Below are 18,762 nucleotides of genomic sequence, written 5' to 3' on the forward strand. Positions count from 1 at the left end.
TATATATATGTAAATATTCTATTTTGAGATTCGAGTTGCCTTTATGGCCATATTTTATAAGTTAAGTTGTTTTGTAATATTGCATTGCATTGAGTTATTCTGTTGAGGTTTCCGCTGAGTTAAGAAAACCAGGCCAAGGGTTCGCTTGGGGCCAGAAATGGTCTCCGGGTGCCGGTCCCGCCCAGGGTGTAGGCTCGGGGCGTGACAGAATATGCCCTTGGAACCTTAGAGCCCTAGTTACTTCCAAGAGGTGTCTATGCTTTCTTTCAGCCACCCCATTCTGCTGAGGTGTATAAGGACAGGATCTTTGATGTACTATCCCTCTTTCTTTAAACAAAACAGCACGAACTGAATTCATGAATTCAGTTCCATTATCAGATCTAACCTTTCTCACCTCTTTGTCATACTGTGTTTTAACAAATTTCAGAAAATAACCTAAAGCTACACACACATCTGACTTATTTTTTAACAAAAAAACCCACGTCATTCTTGAGAAATCATCAACTATTGTAAGGAAAAATCTATTACCATCAAATGTAGGCTGTTTGTATGGTCCCCATACATCCAAATGAATCAAATCAAAAACTTGACTACTTTTAATGCTACTAATAGGAAACACAGTTCTGGTCTGTTTTGCACTAGGACAAATAGTACATTCATTCAACACTTTGTTCATTATTTCTGAATTAACAGGAAACACTTTACTTAACACATGTGATGCTCCATGTCCTAACCCCCTGTGCCATACATCCACTTCTTTTTCTGACAATTATTGAACTTCTAACTTCTTTTCAGATGCAACAAGTGAGTGATCTTGTGTCAAGTTCCTCAGCAGTAAGTACAACCCATCATCCTCTTTACCAACTTCCCTCACCTTGCCAGTGTAAAGATCCTGAAATACACATAAATGAGGGAAGAAAGTGACTGAGCAATTTAACTCTTTAGTCAACTTGCTTACTGAGAGTAAATTGTACTTGAACTCTGGAATATGATAGACATTAGTAATCACACTCCTTGGAGATATGTGACACACTCCAGTATTAGACACATAAGACACTTTACTAGTAGGTAGATAAACTGGTTTTGGATCCTTAACCTTAACAACAGAATGTTTTGTAAACATATCCATATTTGATACCATATGATTAGATGCCCCTGTATCTATAATCCAGACCTGATTATTTTCAGAAACTAACAAAGTTTTACCTGTAGTATTAGCCTGAAGATCATGTACTGGATTTGTATCCTCTGATTTTTGTCCACATCCTTGATTCTGCTTTAACATGTGCAGAATTTGATCATACTGATCTTTGGTGAAACTACACCCCTGCAGTTGACTTGAACAATCACCTATGTTACTTATATGATTTTTCACAGGAACATTTGTGTTACTTCCATAATTGAAGGTTGATCCATCTGAACCATCGTCATAGCAATTCTTTCTTGTACTATTACCATCAGTCCCAACCATGTAAGCTCCACGTCTTGTATTAGTACTCATTTTTCTTTTGGATTTGAAATCAGAAGGGTATCCAATCAATTTGTAACACTGATCCTTAGTATGCCCTTTGCATCTGCAAAACTCACATACAACAGGAAAGTTCTTCTTGAACTTGTTCATTCCTTGAGTACTGGAGATTCCACTTGTTCTCGAATACATCACCATAGGGTCTACACCAGAATCAGTCACAGAACTTAACCCTACACTTGTCCTGCTAGAAGTCATCTTCTGACACTCATCATTTATAACCATTGCATAAGCTTGATTCACTGTAGGAACATGACTCATTAACAAAATCTGACTTCTTGCCTGTCCAAAAGACTCATTCAATCCCATCAAGAACTGATACAATTTCTGTCGATTTAAATGATCAACAAAACTTCTTGCCTTTTCACAATCACATCCAGGAGGTGGCACTAACGCCTCAAATTCATCCCACAAAGTTTTAAGTTTAGTAAAATATACTGACACAGAATCAGTACCCTGTTGCAAGGTTGCAATTTCTTTATGCAGGCTAAAGGTTGTTGACCCATCTAACTGATCAAACCTTTCTTTTAGATCATTCCATACCCCTTGAGCTGATGAAGCAAAGGCCACTCCTCCTAAAAGACTTTTTGATACTGAATTCAGGAGCCACGAGAGGACTATAGCATTCACCCTCTCCCACTGGCCTCTTAATTCTGCACTTACACTTTCCTTTCTACAAGATCCATCTACCAAACCAATCTTGTTTCTTCTGAGTAATGCCAGTTTAATCGACCTACTCCACAAAGCATAATGGATGACTGTAAGCGACCCCTTGACTCATAGACATTGCTGGAACAGAGCTTGGATTTCCATCAGTACTGCTGTCTCCAGTTGTTTGTGCAGATACTCCTTGAGTCATGTTAACAATCTTTTTTCTTCTTTGAATTGAATTGCGGAAAAGCAACGAACAATTTAAGTCAGATTTTGACCTTCAGATCTTCAGAAGTCTTAAACAGATGACAAATTCTGATCTCCAGATCTTCAGAAGTAATACGCAGATGAGTTCTTCACCTTCAGATCTTCAGAAGTCTTAAACAAATGACAAATTCTGATCTCCATATCTTCAGAAGTAATACGCAGATGAATTCTTCAGATTCCAATTACTGGCTCTGATGCCATGAAGTAATTAACTACTAAACAAGATTGATAATAGAATTGTAGAAGATGAAGATAGTATATCATCTTTGAACTATATTTTACAATGAATAAGCATATGTATTTATATACACCTTTGTAACTAACTTACCTAATCTTCTAACTAACTCTATAACTAACTTCTGGAAAATGTGCCTTACTAACTTTTACATTTTGCTTTCTTTTTAACTTCCTCAATAGTTCCATTGATTCATAATTTAGTTTCATACTTAAAGGAAATCTTTATCCTCTGAATCTATATACTCCCCTTCATCACTTGGTGATTGTTTTTCCTTTTAATTTCCTATAATCCCTTCATCTAACACCTGAAAAATACAATGAAGGATACACATAGTACAGAAGTCATAAAGAATAAAGCTAACAAATATTTTCAGTTCCACCAAGTCTCCTACAATCAAATAAACGAAAGAAGGAATTAATGAAAAAGGAGAAATAAATTATACAAGACACTAGAACAGTAGATTGTATTAATATATAAAACTTTTAGCTTTTGAGGTTGAGCTAGACCCAGATATTATATTTTTATAAGGTATCATAGCCAGATCTATTTTCGTTTGCACTCTTGATCCATGCTCCAATTGTGAAAAAGTTAGATGATTTTTTGAAATATCATAGATTAGTCTCTAGAATAGTCTAGTGTAGTATCATCATATCATATTATCATGTAGGCATAATACATAAATATACCCTTTAACAATTGACCTCAGTTCATATTTGTGTCCTTCAACTTTGAGTGTGCACAAGTAGACACTTAAACTTGCATAAAGTTTAATAAATAAACAGTAAACACACGTGTCCTACTGGCAATTTATATCCTATGTGGTATCCTACATGTATTATGTTATCATTATCATTATCATTCATTCATATTCAATCATCATTATCTATAAATGTTAATTTATTTATTGCTAGAATAAAGAAGACAAATGAAGAGCTGTGGAAATGAGTAGTTATGAAAAGATACAACAAATAAGTATAATAAAAAGGTCTTTCACGAGCTTGCAATAATGAGATGTTAGAAATTTACTTTTTTTATGAAATAGTAAAATGCTTGAAGAATTTGAAAAGTCAATATTTCATTAAAAACATAATAAAAGATTGCATTTATCTATTAAAATCATCAGCCATTTCTATTAAAATATAAAGAATGTGAAGAGTTAACATTGAATTAAAAAAAGAGAGACCATAATCATCTATAAAATCAAATATATATACGGATCACTTTTATAGAAAAAAAGAAGAAAGAAAAAATCATGAATTTTGTGGATTAATGTAGGAGAAGAGAATTTTGTTCTCATTTTTTTCTTGGAGAAATCTGATTCATATGTCCATCTCAAATTTGTTTGCTCTAATATATTGCTATGCATATTTTTAATTTTGTTTGCTAACTAATTTTATTTGTTTCTCCGCATTTCAGATTTAACTTTGCACACTCTTCACTTCTCAATCACTAATATCAGGTACTCATTTTCTAACAATTATTATTTTACAAATTTATAATATAATTTGTAGGAAAATATAACGTATGTCTAAGATTTATGAGAAGAATAAAGATATTAACTTTACATACATATATGATTATTAGTCCTTTGAACTTTTCATTTTATTTTTTTTTGAATATTTACACATGGTGATAGATTCTTTTATATTTATTACATTATAATTATATTTGCAAAAGTCTACTAAAATTATTCTGTTAAATTCACATATATTATAATTTATAATCTTGAATTAAACAAAGGATGCATGTAAGTATTTGAAAACATAACCGATTATGTTGCTCATGTTTATATTCAGACTATTTGTTGTTGAAATATCAAAAGACAAAGAAAATGTCAGACACCATAAAAATTACACAAGAGAAAGGAAGGGCAAATCAATTCAATTTATTATATATAGCTACAAATTATTGTACTTTACTTTTAAAATTTTAATTAATCATTATATACATGTTTAATATTATCTATATTATTTTAAAGATTAGATAGGTTGACTTTGCACAAACGAGCAGCGCACGTTTTCAGAGACTAGTATTACAAAAACTGAGAAGCTCCAAATATAAATTAAATTATCATTTTACCCTTACACTAAATTAAATATTCTATTGATAAAATATTTATTAATCAAAATGTTTTTAAGTTTTTCACCTCCTAGATTTATTGCAAGCTAAAGAGTAACTTGTTTAGTAAGTAATACATTGATCCGTTATTAATTTAATTAGTACGTAATTAATAAATTTTTAAAGAAATTAGATAGCAAAGGCATAATAATAATAAATTACTAAAAGTGGAAAGCTCCAAATACAAAGTTGGATTACCATTTTACCCCTATACTAAATTCAAATATTATAAATATTCAATTAATTAAATATTTATTAATCAAAATATTTTAAAACCTTTCACCTCCTAGATTTATTGCAAGCTAAAGAGTAATGTGTAAACTGGTAAATACTTCTTTTTGTCATATTAATATTGCTTAATGAATCAGCCACAATAATCTCTCTCTCACTCTGGGTGTATGTATATATAATATAATATTGCTTTATTTGTATTTTTTTAAAATTAATAAGCTAAATTTTTCATTAATTATACGTTACAATATTCTAAGCGTCATTATATTTTCTTCAAATTTTCAACCTTCTATTGTTTATGATGAGAAGACCAAAATTCACTATCTTAATTATTCAAACCATAAATGATTGTAATAATTCTGACAAAAAAAAAGAATCATATGAGTCACTACACCGATTAGTATAAATATATACTTGTCATGCTTCTTTTTTCCTTCCACAGATTCCTCATTTGCATCTTAATTTTATTTGGTTATTATTGAAGATTTTTGTTTGTGCTTATGAGTTTCATGTTATATTTTTCTTTTCGGAAAAGAGCCTAAAATATTCTCGAATTATTCAAAATGGTATAAAATTACCCTCCATCCACCTATTGGCTCTCAAATATCCCTGATATCTAGGGATGACAATGGGGTGGTGTGGGACGGGGGCGGGGCGGGTTGAGCTTAACCTGCAAAATTTTTAATCTGCCCCGCATAACATTTCTTTTCAATTTCAATCCGCCCCACCCATCCCTCATAACATTTCTTTTCATTTTCAACCCGCCCCACCCCACCCTGCATAAACCCGCTCCGCTTGAACCCGCCCCACATATTTTTTTAATATTTTCTTTTTCTAGTTAATTTTAATACTAACAATAAAATTCATAAAAATAAATTCATTTTTTCATTAAGTTAATTTAATAGGATAGTGACTTAAAATTTGTTTTTTTAGAGGTCAATTGAAAAACATGTAAGAAATTGAATTATATTTTATTGAACTATTTTCATTTACTATCTTGAATATTTTAGTAGCTTTAAAGAAATTATCTTAATAAATAACGTTCTATCACTCTTATAACATGTAAAAAATTAAAATTAAATTTAAACCCACATAAAATCACATATACTCACAACCCACCCAACATTAGTTTTAAAAAAAACCCACTTCAACCCGCCCCACATAGCCTTAAACCAGCTCCACCTCACATCCGTCCCACCCCATTGTCATCCGTACTGACATCTATCTATTGTCTCTCAAATACCCTTCCATCCACCTTTGGGTCCTATATTGACCATTTTTATAGTGGATTATCATTTAAATAATTTTTTTAAATGAGTGGCGACAATCTATTGGTTATAATTTTATAACTTAAATTAATTTACAAACTCACCCATTATTAATTATACCTGACCCAAATTGACTACACTCGACCCAAGTTAACTATACCCGACTCAAATTAATTACACCCACCCCAAATTACATTTACCCCACCGATTTAAACAAATACACCCTTCATTCCCAACATTTCACTTCTTCTTCCAACCTTACTTCTCCAATATATTCGCTTACAATCTCGAAAAACACTACCTAATTACACTCATGTATCACCACAAAAAATCATGAGTGTTTTGGTGATTTTCTATTGTGATACATGTGTTTATTTAGGTAGTTTTTTTCGAGATTGTAGGCGAATATATTGGGGAAGAAGATTGGAAGATGAAGTCAAATGTTGGGAATGAAGGGTGTATTTATTTTAATCGGTGGAGTAAATGTAATTTGGGCCGAGTGTAATTAATTAATTTGGATCGGGTGTAATTAATAATGGGTGAGTTAGTAAATTAATTTAAGTAATTAAATTGTGTCCAATAGATGATCGGTCACATTTAAAAAAATATATATTTAAATGATAATCCGTTATAAATGTAGTCGATATTGGACCCATAGATGGATAACATGGGTATTTGGGAGCCAATAAGTGAATGGAGGGTAGTTTTATGAGATTTTGGCCAAAAACATCCCTTAACTATAGCCAAAACTTAATATACATCCTTCAACTATCAAATTGAACAAAATTCATCCTTAATGTATTCTAATCTTAGCAAGTTTCATCCTTGTATGAAACTCTGTTAAGAAAACTAACAGACCCCTCCCCTTGGTATCTTTTTACAATGCAATCCAAAGATTCCTTCATTCATTTTTTGTTCTTGCATTTCTTATGCTTTTTGATATTAGATTGTTAAAGTTTACCATCAAAATACTCTTTTAAGACTATTTTCTTCTCTTGTATGTGACATGATCTGCTCTTACGGTTCCTTCTCTCAATTTTCACAATACCCAGCAAAAATTTCTTGTTGAAGACTTTTGATCAACAGATTGTATTGTCATTTCTCATTTCTTTCCAAACAACATCACTTATAATTTCCCAATTATGATACGAATTCGGGCATACTCTTTCCCCTATTTTTAATTAGTCTCAGGTAGGGGTATGCATCGGTCGGTTTGGTTCGATTTTAAGTATTATTGGTTCGGTTTATCGGTTTTCGATTTTTAAATATGCTAGACCGATAACCAAATCAATAAGATATTTGTTATTGGTTTTTGGTTTATCGGTTTTGGTTTTTAACGATTAGGTTTTCGATTTAACCAATAAGAAAATGATTTCAAAATAAATACATGACTTGTCCAATAATTTAACGCGAAATAAAAAAGAGAGAAATCTTATTACTCATTGAGTGCAAAAATTTTGTTTAGTGTAGTAAAAGTATAGCAAATACACATAATTCACAACCCTAGTTGTTGCCTAACATTTGTCATCGTCGTTCTTAGTTCTTTAGGTTTTTGATGCTTTGAACCTAACAGGGACGTCTTAACCCCTAGGCCACTAAAGCCATCGCTTGGGGTCCCATATTTTTGGGGCCCCATTTTTAAAAAATAATTACTTATATATGCTGTTTTTTTTTAAAAAAATTATATGTACTATGAGCGCTATGATTTCTACTAATGAAATTGCATATGACATGAATATAAATATGATTTCGTAAGAAACAATTCGATGAAAATATGAATAACGAAATCACTAAGTCCCTTGAAGAATCTTTAGAGTTGATTACGTCATATATGTAGAGTAGATCAAACTATTTTTTCACTTCAAAATAGATTTGAACCAATTGAAGCATATAAAAATATTTTTGATTTCTTATTTAGTGGTAAAATATTGAGATTACTAAATGATGAATTTTTTAAAAAATATTGTCTTAACCTTGAACTTTCTTTAACACATACTAGTGATTCTGAATTGATGGTTTAGATTTATTTTTTGAATTAAAAGTGTTAAAGATAAATAATACAAGTAGAAGATAACGATGTAATGAGAATACTCAATCAAATAAAAATACTTGATTCTTTTCCAAATACACATATTGCTTATAAGATAATGTTAACAGTTCCTTTAACCATTGCCTCAACCGAATTTTTCTTTGTTCGAAATTAAAATTGATTAAATCTTCTTTAAGATCAACAATGTCTCAAGATAGATTGAATGAATTAGCTATATTATCATTTGAAAAGGAATTATTAAAACAAATTGATTATAAAACTGTACTTAATGACTTTGCATCTGAAATAGCTAGAAAAGTATATTTTAAATAAAAGTACATATGATGAAAAAAAAATTAGGGCCCCTCTCTTAAGTTTCGCTTTAGACCCCCAATGTTGTTGAGTCGGCCCTAGAACCTAAAGACTAAAGTAATACTAAATCCTAAAAGATAAATGCAGAGAGTAGAGTTAATTAAGTAATATTAATTGTGTAGGGTCCTTATAGTTATAGTCTAATATAGTGATTATATTAATATTTTTTGTTTGATATTTATGTATGACTAAAAATTAAAATAGTAATTTATTATATTCTTAATGGGTTATCGGTTAACCCAATAACCCAATATTAAAAAACCATATCGAACCAATAACCCAATAATTTTTTTTTATAAAACCATTAAGTAACCGTTAATCCATTAACCCAATAACAATAAACCAATAACATTTTTTTCGGTTCGATTTATCGGTCAGTTCGGTTTTTGCACACCCCTAGTCTCAGACCTCTTTTTTTTTCTCTCTAAAATCAATAGCCAGATCAAATATAATCATAACTCAACAACTACATAGAAGAAGAATCAACCTAGCTTTGTTGTTTTTTCTTTTTCTTTTATCGCTCATATTCACCCAACAAAATTGGCACATGCAAAAGTGAACTCAAATAGTTTAGGTGCTTGGTCAATAATATTTTATATTTTTTCCAGAGCAAATATGTTCATAATTTTAAAAAAATTAAAAAAACTTAAAAAATAAAAAAGTATATTCATTCGAAATTGTTCACCAAAAATATCAAAACAACTTCAATTTGTAGTAATACCACACACAACTTATGAAAATTATTTTTCACTTTGAAAACAAAACTACTTTTTATAATTTCACAATAAAATATGGTCAAATATCCAATAATTGGCCTACTACTGGTTTGAGGGACTTGATTTTTGAGGTGTTAGAGTCATGTGACTTGCACAAGATGTGGGGTCTAATTAAGTTTTTAAATAAAAGTTTCACAGAAGGATGAAACTTGCTAAGTTTTGAATATATGAAGGATGACTTTTGTTCAATAGGTTAGTTGAAGGATGTACATTAAGTTTTAGGCATAGTTAAAAGATGTTTTTGGCCAAAAATTCGTAGTTTTGTACCATTTCCAATAGTTCAGGATATTTTAGGCCCTTTTCCGTTTTTTTATACTCTGTAATAATGATTATACAATCAAATTTTTTTTTAGTGGTGGGCAAAAAACTAGCAAAAGAAAACTTTGGTGTAGAGGAAGAAGGAGCAAAAACAAGAATGGCCGATCCTGTAATTGGTGCTACTTGTTGTGCCGTAATTTTCCTAACCTTTAGAAAAATCACTTTTTGAAATGTTCTAAGTACAAAACAATTTGAGAAAAATACTTAGAAAGAGTCGCCACTTAATTTTTTTAAAGAAATTAAGAAAACATATAATTTTTCAAAGATTTTAAAACAGAAAAAAATCATTTGAAAATACCAAAGAGGGTTCGGGGTTCAATTTACACTTCGAGAAGGGTTTAAGCATTCGAAGTGTCCGCTAACATGCGGTTGACCTGCGACTTGACTAAAATATATTTGACTATTTTTAGAAAAAATAATGATTCAATATAAAAAAAATAATTACTTATAATATATTTGATTTAAGAAATAATTAAATAAATGACATATTTTTATTTTTTATTTTATTTATTTATTTATTTATTTTTAGAGAAATGAACCCAAAAATGAAACATTTTGAATTAAATTGTAAGTGATTAGAATATTAATAAAACTAGACTAATTATTTAATTCGTTTTAAAATAACAATTTAAACCAATTTTAATAAATTAAAGCATGAACATCATTTTAAATTAATTGACTGACCCTCTTTGAGAAATGACCAAGCAAGTATTTTATTTTAATTAATTGAAAAGGCTTTTTAAAAGTTTATTTGGGAGAGACCTTTACTTGAAACAATTTTAAACGAACTAAAAGTGTGTTAAGTAAAAAAACATTAAATAACGTTCTTTTCAAGAACAAAGAGTTTTAATTCAATTAATGACATAAGATCTTATTAGTAAAATAAATGAACACAAAAAAAAAAAATTAAAAGTAAACCAACATAACAAAAATAACTCATTTTTCGGGGAGTCTAATTAAGTTATTTAAAGTTAGAGTCAAATAAGATTAGTCAACACATAATCGAATCATTAGAAGAGTAAGAGAGATAATGAAATTGGGCCCCTTTTTTGGGCCAATTTCGCTATATTTTAAGCTTTGATTCAATTCCCGTTTTTGGTATACAGCTGATGTATATCAGTGTATATCGGCATGTATATCAGCCCTTTTCATGTATTTCTTGCTTCCGAACACATGCATTTTGCTCCAGCCCTGTATTCCTGTGTTTTTGACCTGTATATGAGTGTATACCGATGTATATCAATGTATACAGGCTGTATCTCAGCCTATTTTCAGCTTTTGAGACTTGTTTGCAAATTCCAGCCCCTGTACAGCCCTATTCGGATGACCCGGATGACTCAAAGGAAAGAAAAATTGGGCCCCTATGGCCCGATCATCGAAATGCAACGAGAGGGTGGAAGCCCATGAGGATTCGTATATATTTCACATGCAATAAAAAGGGGTGATAAGAAATTAGAATTGGCATAAACAATAATTAAGTGTGCGATCAATTGACTGTAAGAAAGTAAATATCTAAGATACAAGACAAAACATGATATCATTGACTAAACAAGCAAACTACTTAAGGAAATTTACTACATTTATCAAAAACGAGTATTCACACGACACATTTTTTAATAAAACTAAGTCTCATGGTAGTGCCTTATTGAAGCCATATGCCAAGTTTCATCAACTCATTTTGAATCTATTGCTATGCCAAAATTCATGCTTAATCTAATTAATGTAAAATGGACTAACCAACATGGATATACTAATTTTAAGAATTGACCCTACAACACTATCTTAATAAGGAGAAAATCTTAAAGAACGGTAACAACAAGGCTTTAACATAATGAATAAGAGCATTAATACTCTTTACAAAATAGCTCTATTCAAATATCCACTATATGCCAATGCAATATTTCAAATGATCAGAGAGTAAAAGAAAATAAAAAAAATAAAATCAATAAAGCATCACAATGAACTTGAACATCAATTGATAGAGGTTACACATTCGACGTACATCTAAAGATAAGGAACTGTACTAATCCTAAATTTATTAAAATCAAATTAGGCCATATATATAGTGCTAAGGATGTCATTACCTGCATGGTCTTAAATACAAGAGGATGTTTATAGTGTCAACTTTACTAAACCAACATGCTAAAATTGTTGTAGACAAATAGGCTACCAAATATTTGACGTTTTACCAAGACCATACTCCAACACCAAAAAAAAAACCACATATAGATGTCTTAAGATATATAAAGAGTTAATCATGTGATAGGAATTAGAATAGAGACATAATGTTGATCTTAGATGCACACAAAATGCCTCCTTACCATTCTTGCAACTTAAATTGTATTTACAAACATAACAAGATTAGACAAAACTTCACATGAGCTCAATGATAAGCAAAGCTAGTGTATAAATTCTAGATCCTGGAACCTCAATCAAACGGTATACCAACAAATGGGACAAAATCTTCCATAGTCAAATGGTCCCCTATTAAACACAAGTAGAATGTTCGTTGAATCACGAGTCGAAAATAACAGTCTATGTTAATTTGAATGGCACAACAATCAATGAAGGGGAAGGAAAATAGTAGCTATGGCTGTATTCAAATTCCTAAATTGTACCATAATGTATGATTGACATAGTAGCAATTTGTCTAACATAATCTGCTATAGCAGTTCCTAAGCTAAAATATGGCGGATAAACTCGATGGAATTCATGAGTAAAGATTCTAAGGAAAGAAGTATAAACTCATGAGTGCGGTAGTAACTAAAATCATGCTAAAATAGTAAACAACCAAGCTTAAGCTTCTTCTAATGCACAAGGACGAGATCAAATTATTTTTGTCGTTGTATGCGGGTACTTTAAATGGAGAGGGATTGCTCGAGTTCTACAACCAAAATCAATCTAAAATAGATATGAACCATCAAATGCACATTTACTTATAAAGAAACATCAACCCAAGGGAAAGCTCAACCAATTATATTCCTTTCTTAATGTTCTTCAAGTTGAGAAAGCATAAATAAAAAAATTTAAAAAAAAGGAAAAAATGAACAAGATTCAAACAACAACTAATATCGAAATGTAATACGAAGGATGAAAAATATCACCTTTCTTGGAGCAGCGACCTAAAACGAACGAGCTGAGGAGGGTAGCGATTCTTCCGCCGAAACACGACTCCGAAAAACTCGAACAAACAAGACAAAAACAAGCAAGAGCCAAGGCTGATCCGAATAGTTTTAACGATTTTGGTTTAGATATATTTCTTCCTTTTAACCTCTTTTTTTCCCCTCCCCTAATATGTTCCTCCCCAAGCTTTTTATAGAGGAGGTATTAGGGTCGAATTGGAGGGATTTTAGAGGATGAAAATTGGACGAGAGCAAGGGCAGAAACGGGAATTACTATCCGATCTTCGATTCAAATTTTTCCCAAAACCAAAGAACTGCTGCTTGTACAAGATTTCAACCAAAATCCCTCAAAATCCGAATGACAAGATCAAATGGGCGGCTGTTGCAGAGAAAGCTGTGGGAGTTGTTGCTTGTTGACGCGTGAGGGAGAAGAAAATGCGTACTGCTGCTGTCTGGTTCACGTGAGCTGCTGGATTCGGGTCGATGCTGGGTTTCTGGTGCGTTTCTGGGTTTGCATCGCTGAAGAAGAAGAGTAGCAGGGGCGGTGGGTCCTTATATTGGAATTGGGTTGGGTGTTGTATGTATTGTTATATTGTTGGGTTCTTTCTTAGTGGGCTGCTGAGTTTCTGAGAAAAATAAGTGGGCTGGGGCGTTGCAAATTAGGAAATAGTCACAAGAATTGCAATTATGGCCTATGAAAATTGACAAGTTAGCCAAATTGAGTTTAATTGGTGATTCGACTAAAAAGCCAAATAAGACGAATTAATATAAATTAATTAATGAGTTTCTTAATCTCAACAAAATAAAAATAATAAACTTAATTATAAATTGATTAATTCAATTACAAAACTAATTAACTCGAAATTATAGCTATAACTTAGAGCAAATTAATAAAATATTTAACTAAAATGTAAAATCTTTTGTGATAATTTTTAAATATTTATAAAATAGCGTGATTGCAAATTACACATACTTATTATTAAAAAGTGATAAAAATTACTTTAAAAAAATAACTTGAAAGTATTTTGAATTTCATAAAACTTATTAACTCAAAACTATAACCATCCCTAATATTTAAAATATAATTATTATTTTTTGACGATTTTCGAATAATCATAAAATATACTAATCATATACATAATTATGTAAAACATATACACCATCTAAAATTTATGAAAAGTGACAAACTATTTAAAAGTCTTGCAAACTATATTATTATTATTACTTCTATAAAACTAATTATTTTAAAACTATGGCCATAACTAAAATAACGTAACTTAAATAAAATGTGCTTTTCAAATCAACAAAATTAAATAAAACAAAATAATATAAAATAAGAATAATTAAACTAATAAGATAAATAACTTGTACTTTAAACCAAATTAATTTAATTGAATATAAAACAAACTCTTTTTGTGACGATTTTTGAATATTCATAAAATATAATAATTATATACATAATCATGTAAAACATATATATTATCTAAAAATTATAAAATAAGTGATAAAACTATTTAAAATAACTTGCAAACTATTTTTTAATTTGATTTAATTGTAAAACTAATTATTTTAAAACGTTTAAAATTGAAGAAACTCGATGATTAATCTATATTGTGGATGTCCAAAATTGGGTGTCAACACTACTGTTAAAGTTGGGCTAGGCAAGCTACTTTCTTTTACTACTGAGGAGGCCAAAACTTTAAGGAACTGCAAGAAAAATCTCGGAAAGCTGAAAAAATATGTATCCATTATCCAAGCTTTCATTCATGATGCTGAAAGACGACAAATCGAAGATCAGGCTGTGGAAGAATGGCTTAAGATGCTTGAGAGAATTGCTGAAGATGCTGAAAATGTGTTTGACAAATTCACATATGAATCTCTCCAAGCACAAGTGATGAACAACCGCAACGTCTTTTCACATACTGCTTTCAAGTACGAAATGTCTCGAAAAATCAAAAAGATCAATAAAGAGTTGAGGGCTATCAATCAGTTAGCCAATGACCTCGGTCTCCGACCACTGACTGTTCCTTTTCAAAAACTACCAATCCGAGAAACAGATTCTACAGTAGTTGCTTCGGATGTTGTTGGTAGAGACCAAGATGTTGCTGAAATAAAGGAGAAGATGTTGAACATGAGAAAGGATGATGTTTAGTGCACCATTCCCATAGTGGGTATGGCGGGTTTAGGGAAAACTACTCTGGCAAAGAAAATTTTCGATGACGAACACATCAAGCAGCAGTTCGAAAAGAGTGTTTGGTTGTGCCTACCTGAAATGGCAGAAACTAAGAGCTTTTTTACAATGATCCTCGAACATTTGACAAAAAGAAAAGTTGAGGTCCAGGCAGAGATGTAATAGTCAAGATGCTCCGAGATGAACTGACAGGAAGAAAGTACTTGCTTGTCCTGGATGATCTGTGGCATGTGAACCCATTATTGTGGCATGATATCTTGAACACCTTGAGAGGAATAAATACATCCCGAGGAAACTTCATTCTCGTGACAACTCGTATGGAACTGGTGGCGTCCATAGTAACAACAATAGGTCCTCATATGTTGGAAAAATTAGCAAAAGATCATTGTTGGTCCATTTTCAGACAAAGTGCATTTGTTGTTGGGGAAGTTCCGGAGGAAATGCTGAGCATGAAGAACAAGATTGTTGAAATGTGTCAAGGTCTACCGTTGGCTGCAACTGTATTGGGAGGCCTCTTAGGCAACAAGGATAAACATGAATGGCAGGCAATTCTTGATGGCAACCCCCTTGTTGCAGGGGAAAATAGCATAATGAAGATCCTAAAACTAAGCTATGATTATCTACCATCTCCACATCTGAAAAAATGTTTTGGCTACTTTGCAATGTTTCCAAAAGATTTTGAGTTTGAGAAGGAGCAACTAATCCAACTCTGGATGGCAGAAGGGTTTCTTTGTCCAAGTCAAGAGATCCCTGTGATGGAAGACGTAGGGAACAAGTTTTTTCAACATTTGTTGAAATATTCCTTGCTGCAAGATTTTGAGCTAGATGAGCACAACAATATAACACACTGTAACATGCATGATTTGGCTGGAGATACATTAAAATCTAAACTATTTGATACGAAAAGTGTTGGAGGTGAAAATCTTTCTCAAGCTCGATACTTTGGATGGGACTCACCAAGTGATCAAGTGGATACGATGAATGAGGTGTTGGGTAACAAACCTATCCCACATCGGATGTAGAAGAAGAAATGTACCAATATATAAGTGCTCAACCAACTCCATTAGTATGAGGCCTTTTGGGATGTGCCCAAAAACAAATCCGTGAGGGCTTGACCCAAAGCGGACAATATCATACTAATGTGGAGTTAGGGTGGTGGTACGCGCGGTCCCAACATGAGGCAGGACATTTGTGCACATTGTTCTGGAAAAGCAATATATCTGATGATATGCTATTGAGCTTTCAGTTCTTGAGAGTTTTAAATTTGTCCGGATCAGGCATCAAGGAGTTGTCAGTCAAAATCAGCAAGCTAATATACTTGAGATATCTTGATCTCTCGAACACTCAAATCGAAGACTTTCCCAACTCCATTTGCAAGCTCTACAATTTGCAAACATTTAGAGTCAATGATTTTTCTTCACTCAGGAAGCTTCCAAGAGAAATGGCAAGTATGGTAAGTTTGAGACACATATATTACCAATCAGAAATTCATGACCAGTTTCAGATGCCACTTAATATGGGGCAATTGACCAGTCTTCAGACGCTACAGTTTTTCTACGTAGGTTTAGAGAAAGGTCGTCAAATCGAAGAATTAGGTGTTATCTCCTGTATTCAGATTAGCAAACCAGAAATAATAAAAGATGTAAAGAAAAACACAAAGAACTATCCGAGTCCACAGAACTCACTGTGTGTCCTTAAGAAATTTAATCCCCTCAAGTACCGGAGGTTGCAGATTAATTCCTCCCAAGATAAAACGGATTAACCATTAAAGAAGTAGCGGTACCTCAAACTTCGATAATTTCAACGAACTCAAAATGACAGCAACGAATCACACACATAGACACGATCGATCGATTTTGTTTTGTAAGAAATGTATGCAAAAGAAGGGAAGAATTCGATACAGAAAAATGAGAGAAAACCTCTCTATTTATAGCCAACAAAGGGTAAAGGTCACAACCCTTTGGAAAGAAGACAACCTTTCAGAAATGTCACAACACTTTGGAAAAGTCATAACCTTTCAAACGGTCACAATCCTTTAGAAAGGACACAACCTTTCATAAAGTTCACAACCCTTCGGCATAGTCACAACTCTTCAGGAGAGTTACAACCCTTCATTTCCTGTTCACACCTTTAAAACCCAACATTAGGTCGTTTGAAAAACCTTAGAGGTGAACTGACGATCAAATGTCTCCAATTAGTCGGAAATAAAGAAGACGCTCAAACAGCATATATAAAGGAGAAACCAAATATCTACAAGCTGGCATATTTATGGTCCCATGATGAATCCGAAGGCTGTGAGATCAATGATGAACATGTGTTGGATGGTCTTCAACTGCATCCTAACTTGAAATCCCTATTAGTAGTGGACTATTTAGGGACTAAATTTCCTTCATGGTTCAGTGAAGAGTCGCTACCAAATTTGGTCAAGTTGAAATTAAGTGGTTGCAAAAGGTGCAAAGAAATTCCATCCCTTGGCCAATTGAAATTCCTTCAGCATCTTGAGCTGGTAGGATTCCATAAGTTGGAATGCATTGGACCTGCTTTATATGGTGTTGAGATTAGCAATATTGGATCAAGCAGCATTATCCAAGTGTTCCCGTCATTGAAAGAACTAGTATTGAAGGATATACGTAGCCTTATTGAGTGGAATGGAGATGAAGTTGGAGTAAGAATGTTTCCTAGGCTTGAGAAGTTGAGGATTAAAGACTGTCCATTGTTAAAAAGTACTCCAACTCAATTTGAAATCCTCCATAAATTAAGAATTGATGGAGTTGACAATGAAATGCCATTATTGAACTTGTGCAGCAACTTGACATCTCTTGTGGATCTTGCTGTTGGTAATGTGAAAAAACTCACTTGTCTTCCAGATGAGATGCTACGCAACAACATTTCTCTTCAATACATATCGGTCTTCGACTGCAGAGAGTTTCGTGAATTTCCACAAAGCTTGTACAATCTCCATTCTCTTAAGAGATTAATGATTGCCAACTGCACCAATTTCAGTTCTTTTCCTGTTCCCAGTGGAGATAACTATTTGACTTCCCTCCAATTATTTCAGTTATGGTTTTGTGATGGATTCATCAGTTTACCAAGTGGAATGCTAGATCAATGCCTGTAACACCCCGTATCCGAAAATAGAGATTTTAGATTTCTGGTGTTACAGGTGGCACTCACGGACACCATCCACGGACTGTAGATGGACTCACGGTCCGTCCTGCAGGTCCGTGGTTCGTGACAGAAAACTTCCCCAGAACTCAGTCAGAAAATTTGGCTAAGTGTTGACCCATGGCCGGACTTACGGTCTATAGGTCAAGTCACGGACCGTAGTTCATGTCCGTGGATCGATGCCCCAAAAGCCCAGCTTCAGTCCCGAACTACGGTTGACCAGCACGTACCGTCATTCGATCCACGGTCCGTAGGTCTGACCGTAGATGAGGTTAGCAGCTAGTTAGATGAAAAAATATTGATGGGTCAACTTCAGATGGTCATAACTTTTAGCCCAAAATGAATTATGTGTCACATGACTTATGGTTAGATAGATAATTGAATTATCTTTCCAACGCCACTGAGTATACTAAAATCCAACCTCCGAGTAAAAAGTAATTCTTGTTTTAGTGAAGCCCTGTCAGGCAGACTAGATCGACGGACCCAAT

General features: G+C 32.6%; 2 protein-coding genes across 3 annotated transcripts in view; both read left to right on the top strand.

The window, feature by feature from the left end:
- The window catches only part of LOC102597256 (putative disease resistance protein RGA4), a 37,671-nt gene that overhangs the window by 4,785 nt on the left and 14,124 nt on the right, over window positions 1-18,762 (top strand). Inside the window, exons 2-3 of one of the 2 annotated variants that reach the window (XR_001473553.1) lie at window positions 4,101-4,143; window positions 9,832-9,918. The exons of the other annotated variant lie outside the window; for it this stretch is intronic. The gene's annotated coding sequence lies outside the window, so the exon portion shown is untranslated. Of the gene's footprint in view, window positions 1-4,100; window positions 4,144-9,831; window positions 9,919-18,762 lie in introns of those variants that run through there. 2 annotated transcript variants of the gene reach the window in all.
- Window positions 15,280-18,227, top strand: LOC107061313 (putative disease resistance protein RGA4). Its single transcript, XM_015310365.1, has 3 exons — window positions 15,280-16,102; window positions 16,387-16,716; window positions 17,257-18,227. The coding sequence occupies exons 1-3, from the start codon at window positions 15,280-15,282 to the stop codon at window positions 18,225-18,227; spliced, it is 2,124 nt and encodes a 707-aa protein (XP_015165851.1).

Source organism: Solanum tuberosum, unplaced genomic scaffold, assembly GCF_000226075.1.
Source record: "Solanum tuberosum cultivar DM 1-3 516 R44 unplaced genomic scaffold, SolTub_3.0 scf00008, whole genome shotgun sequence".
NCBI lineage: Eukaryota > Viridiplantae > Streptophyta > Magnoliopsida > Solanales > Solanaceae > Solanum > Solanum tuberosum.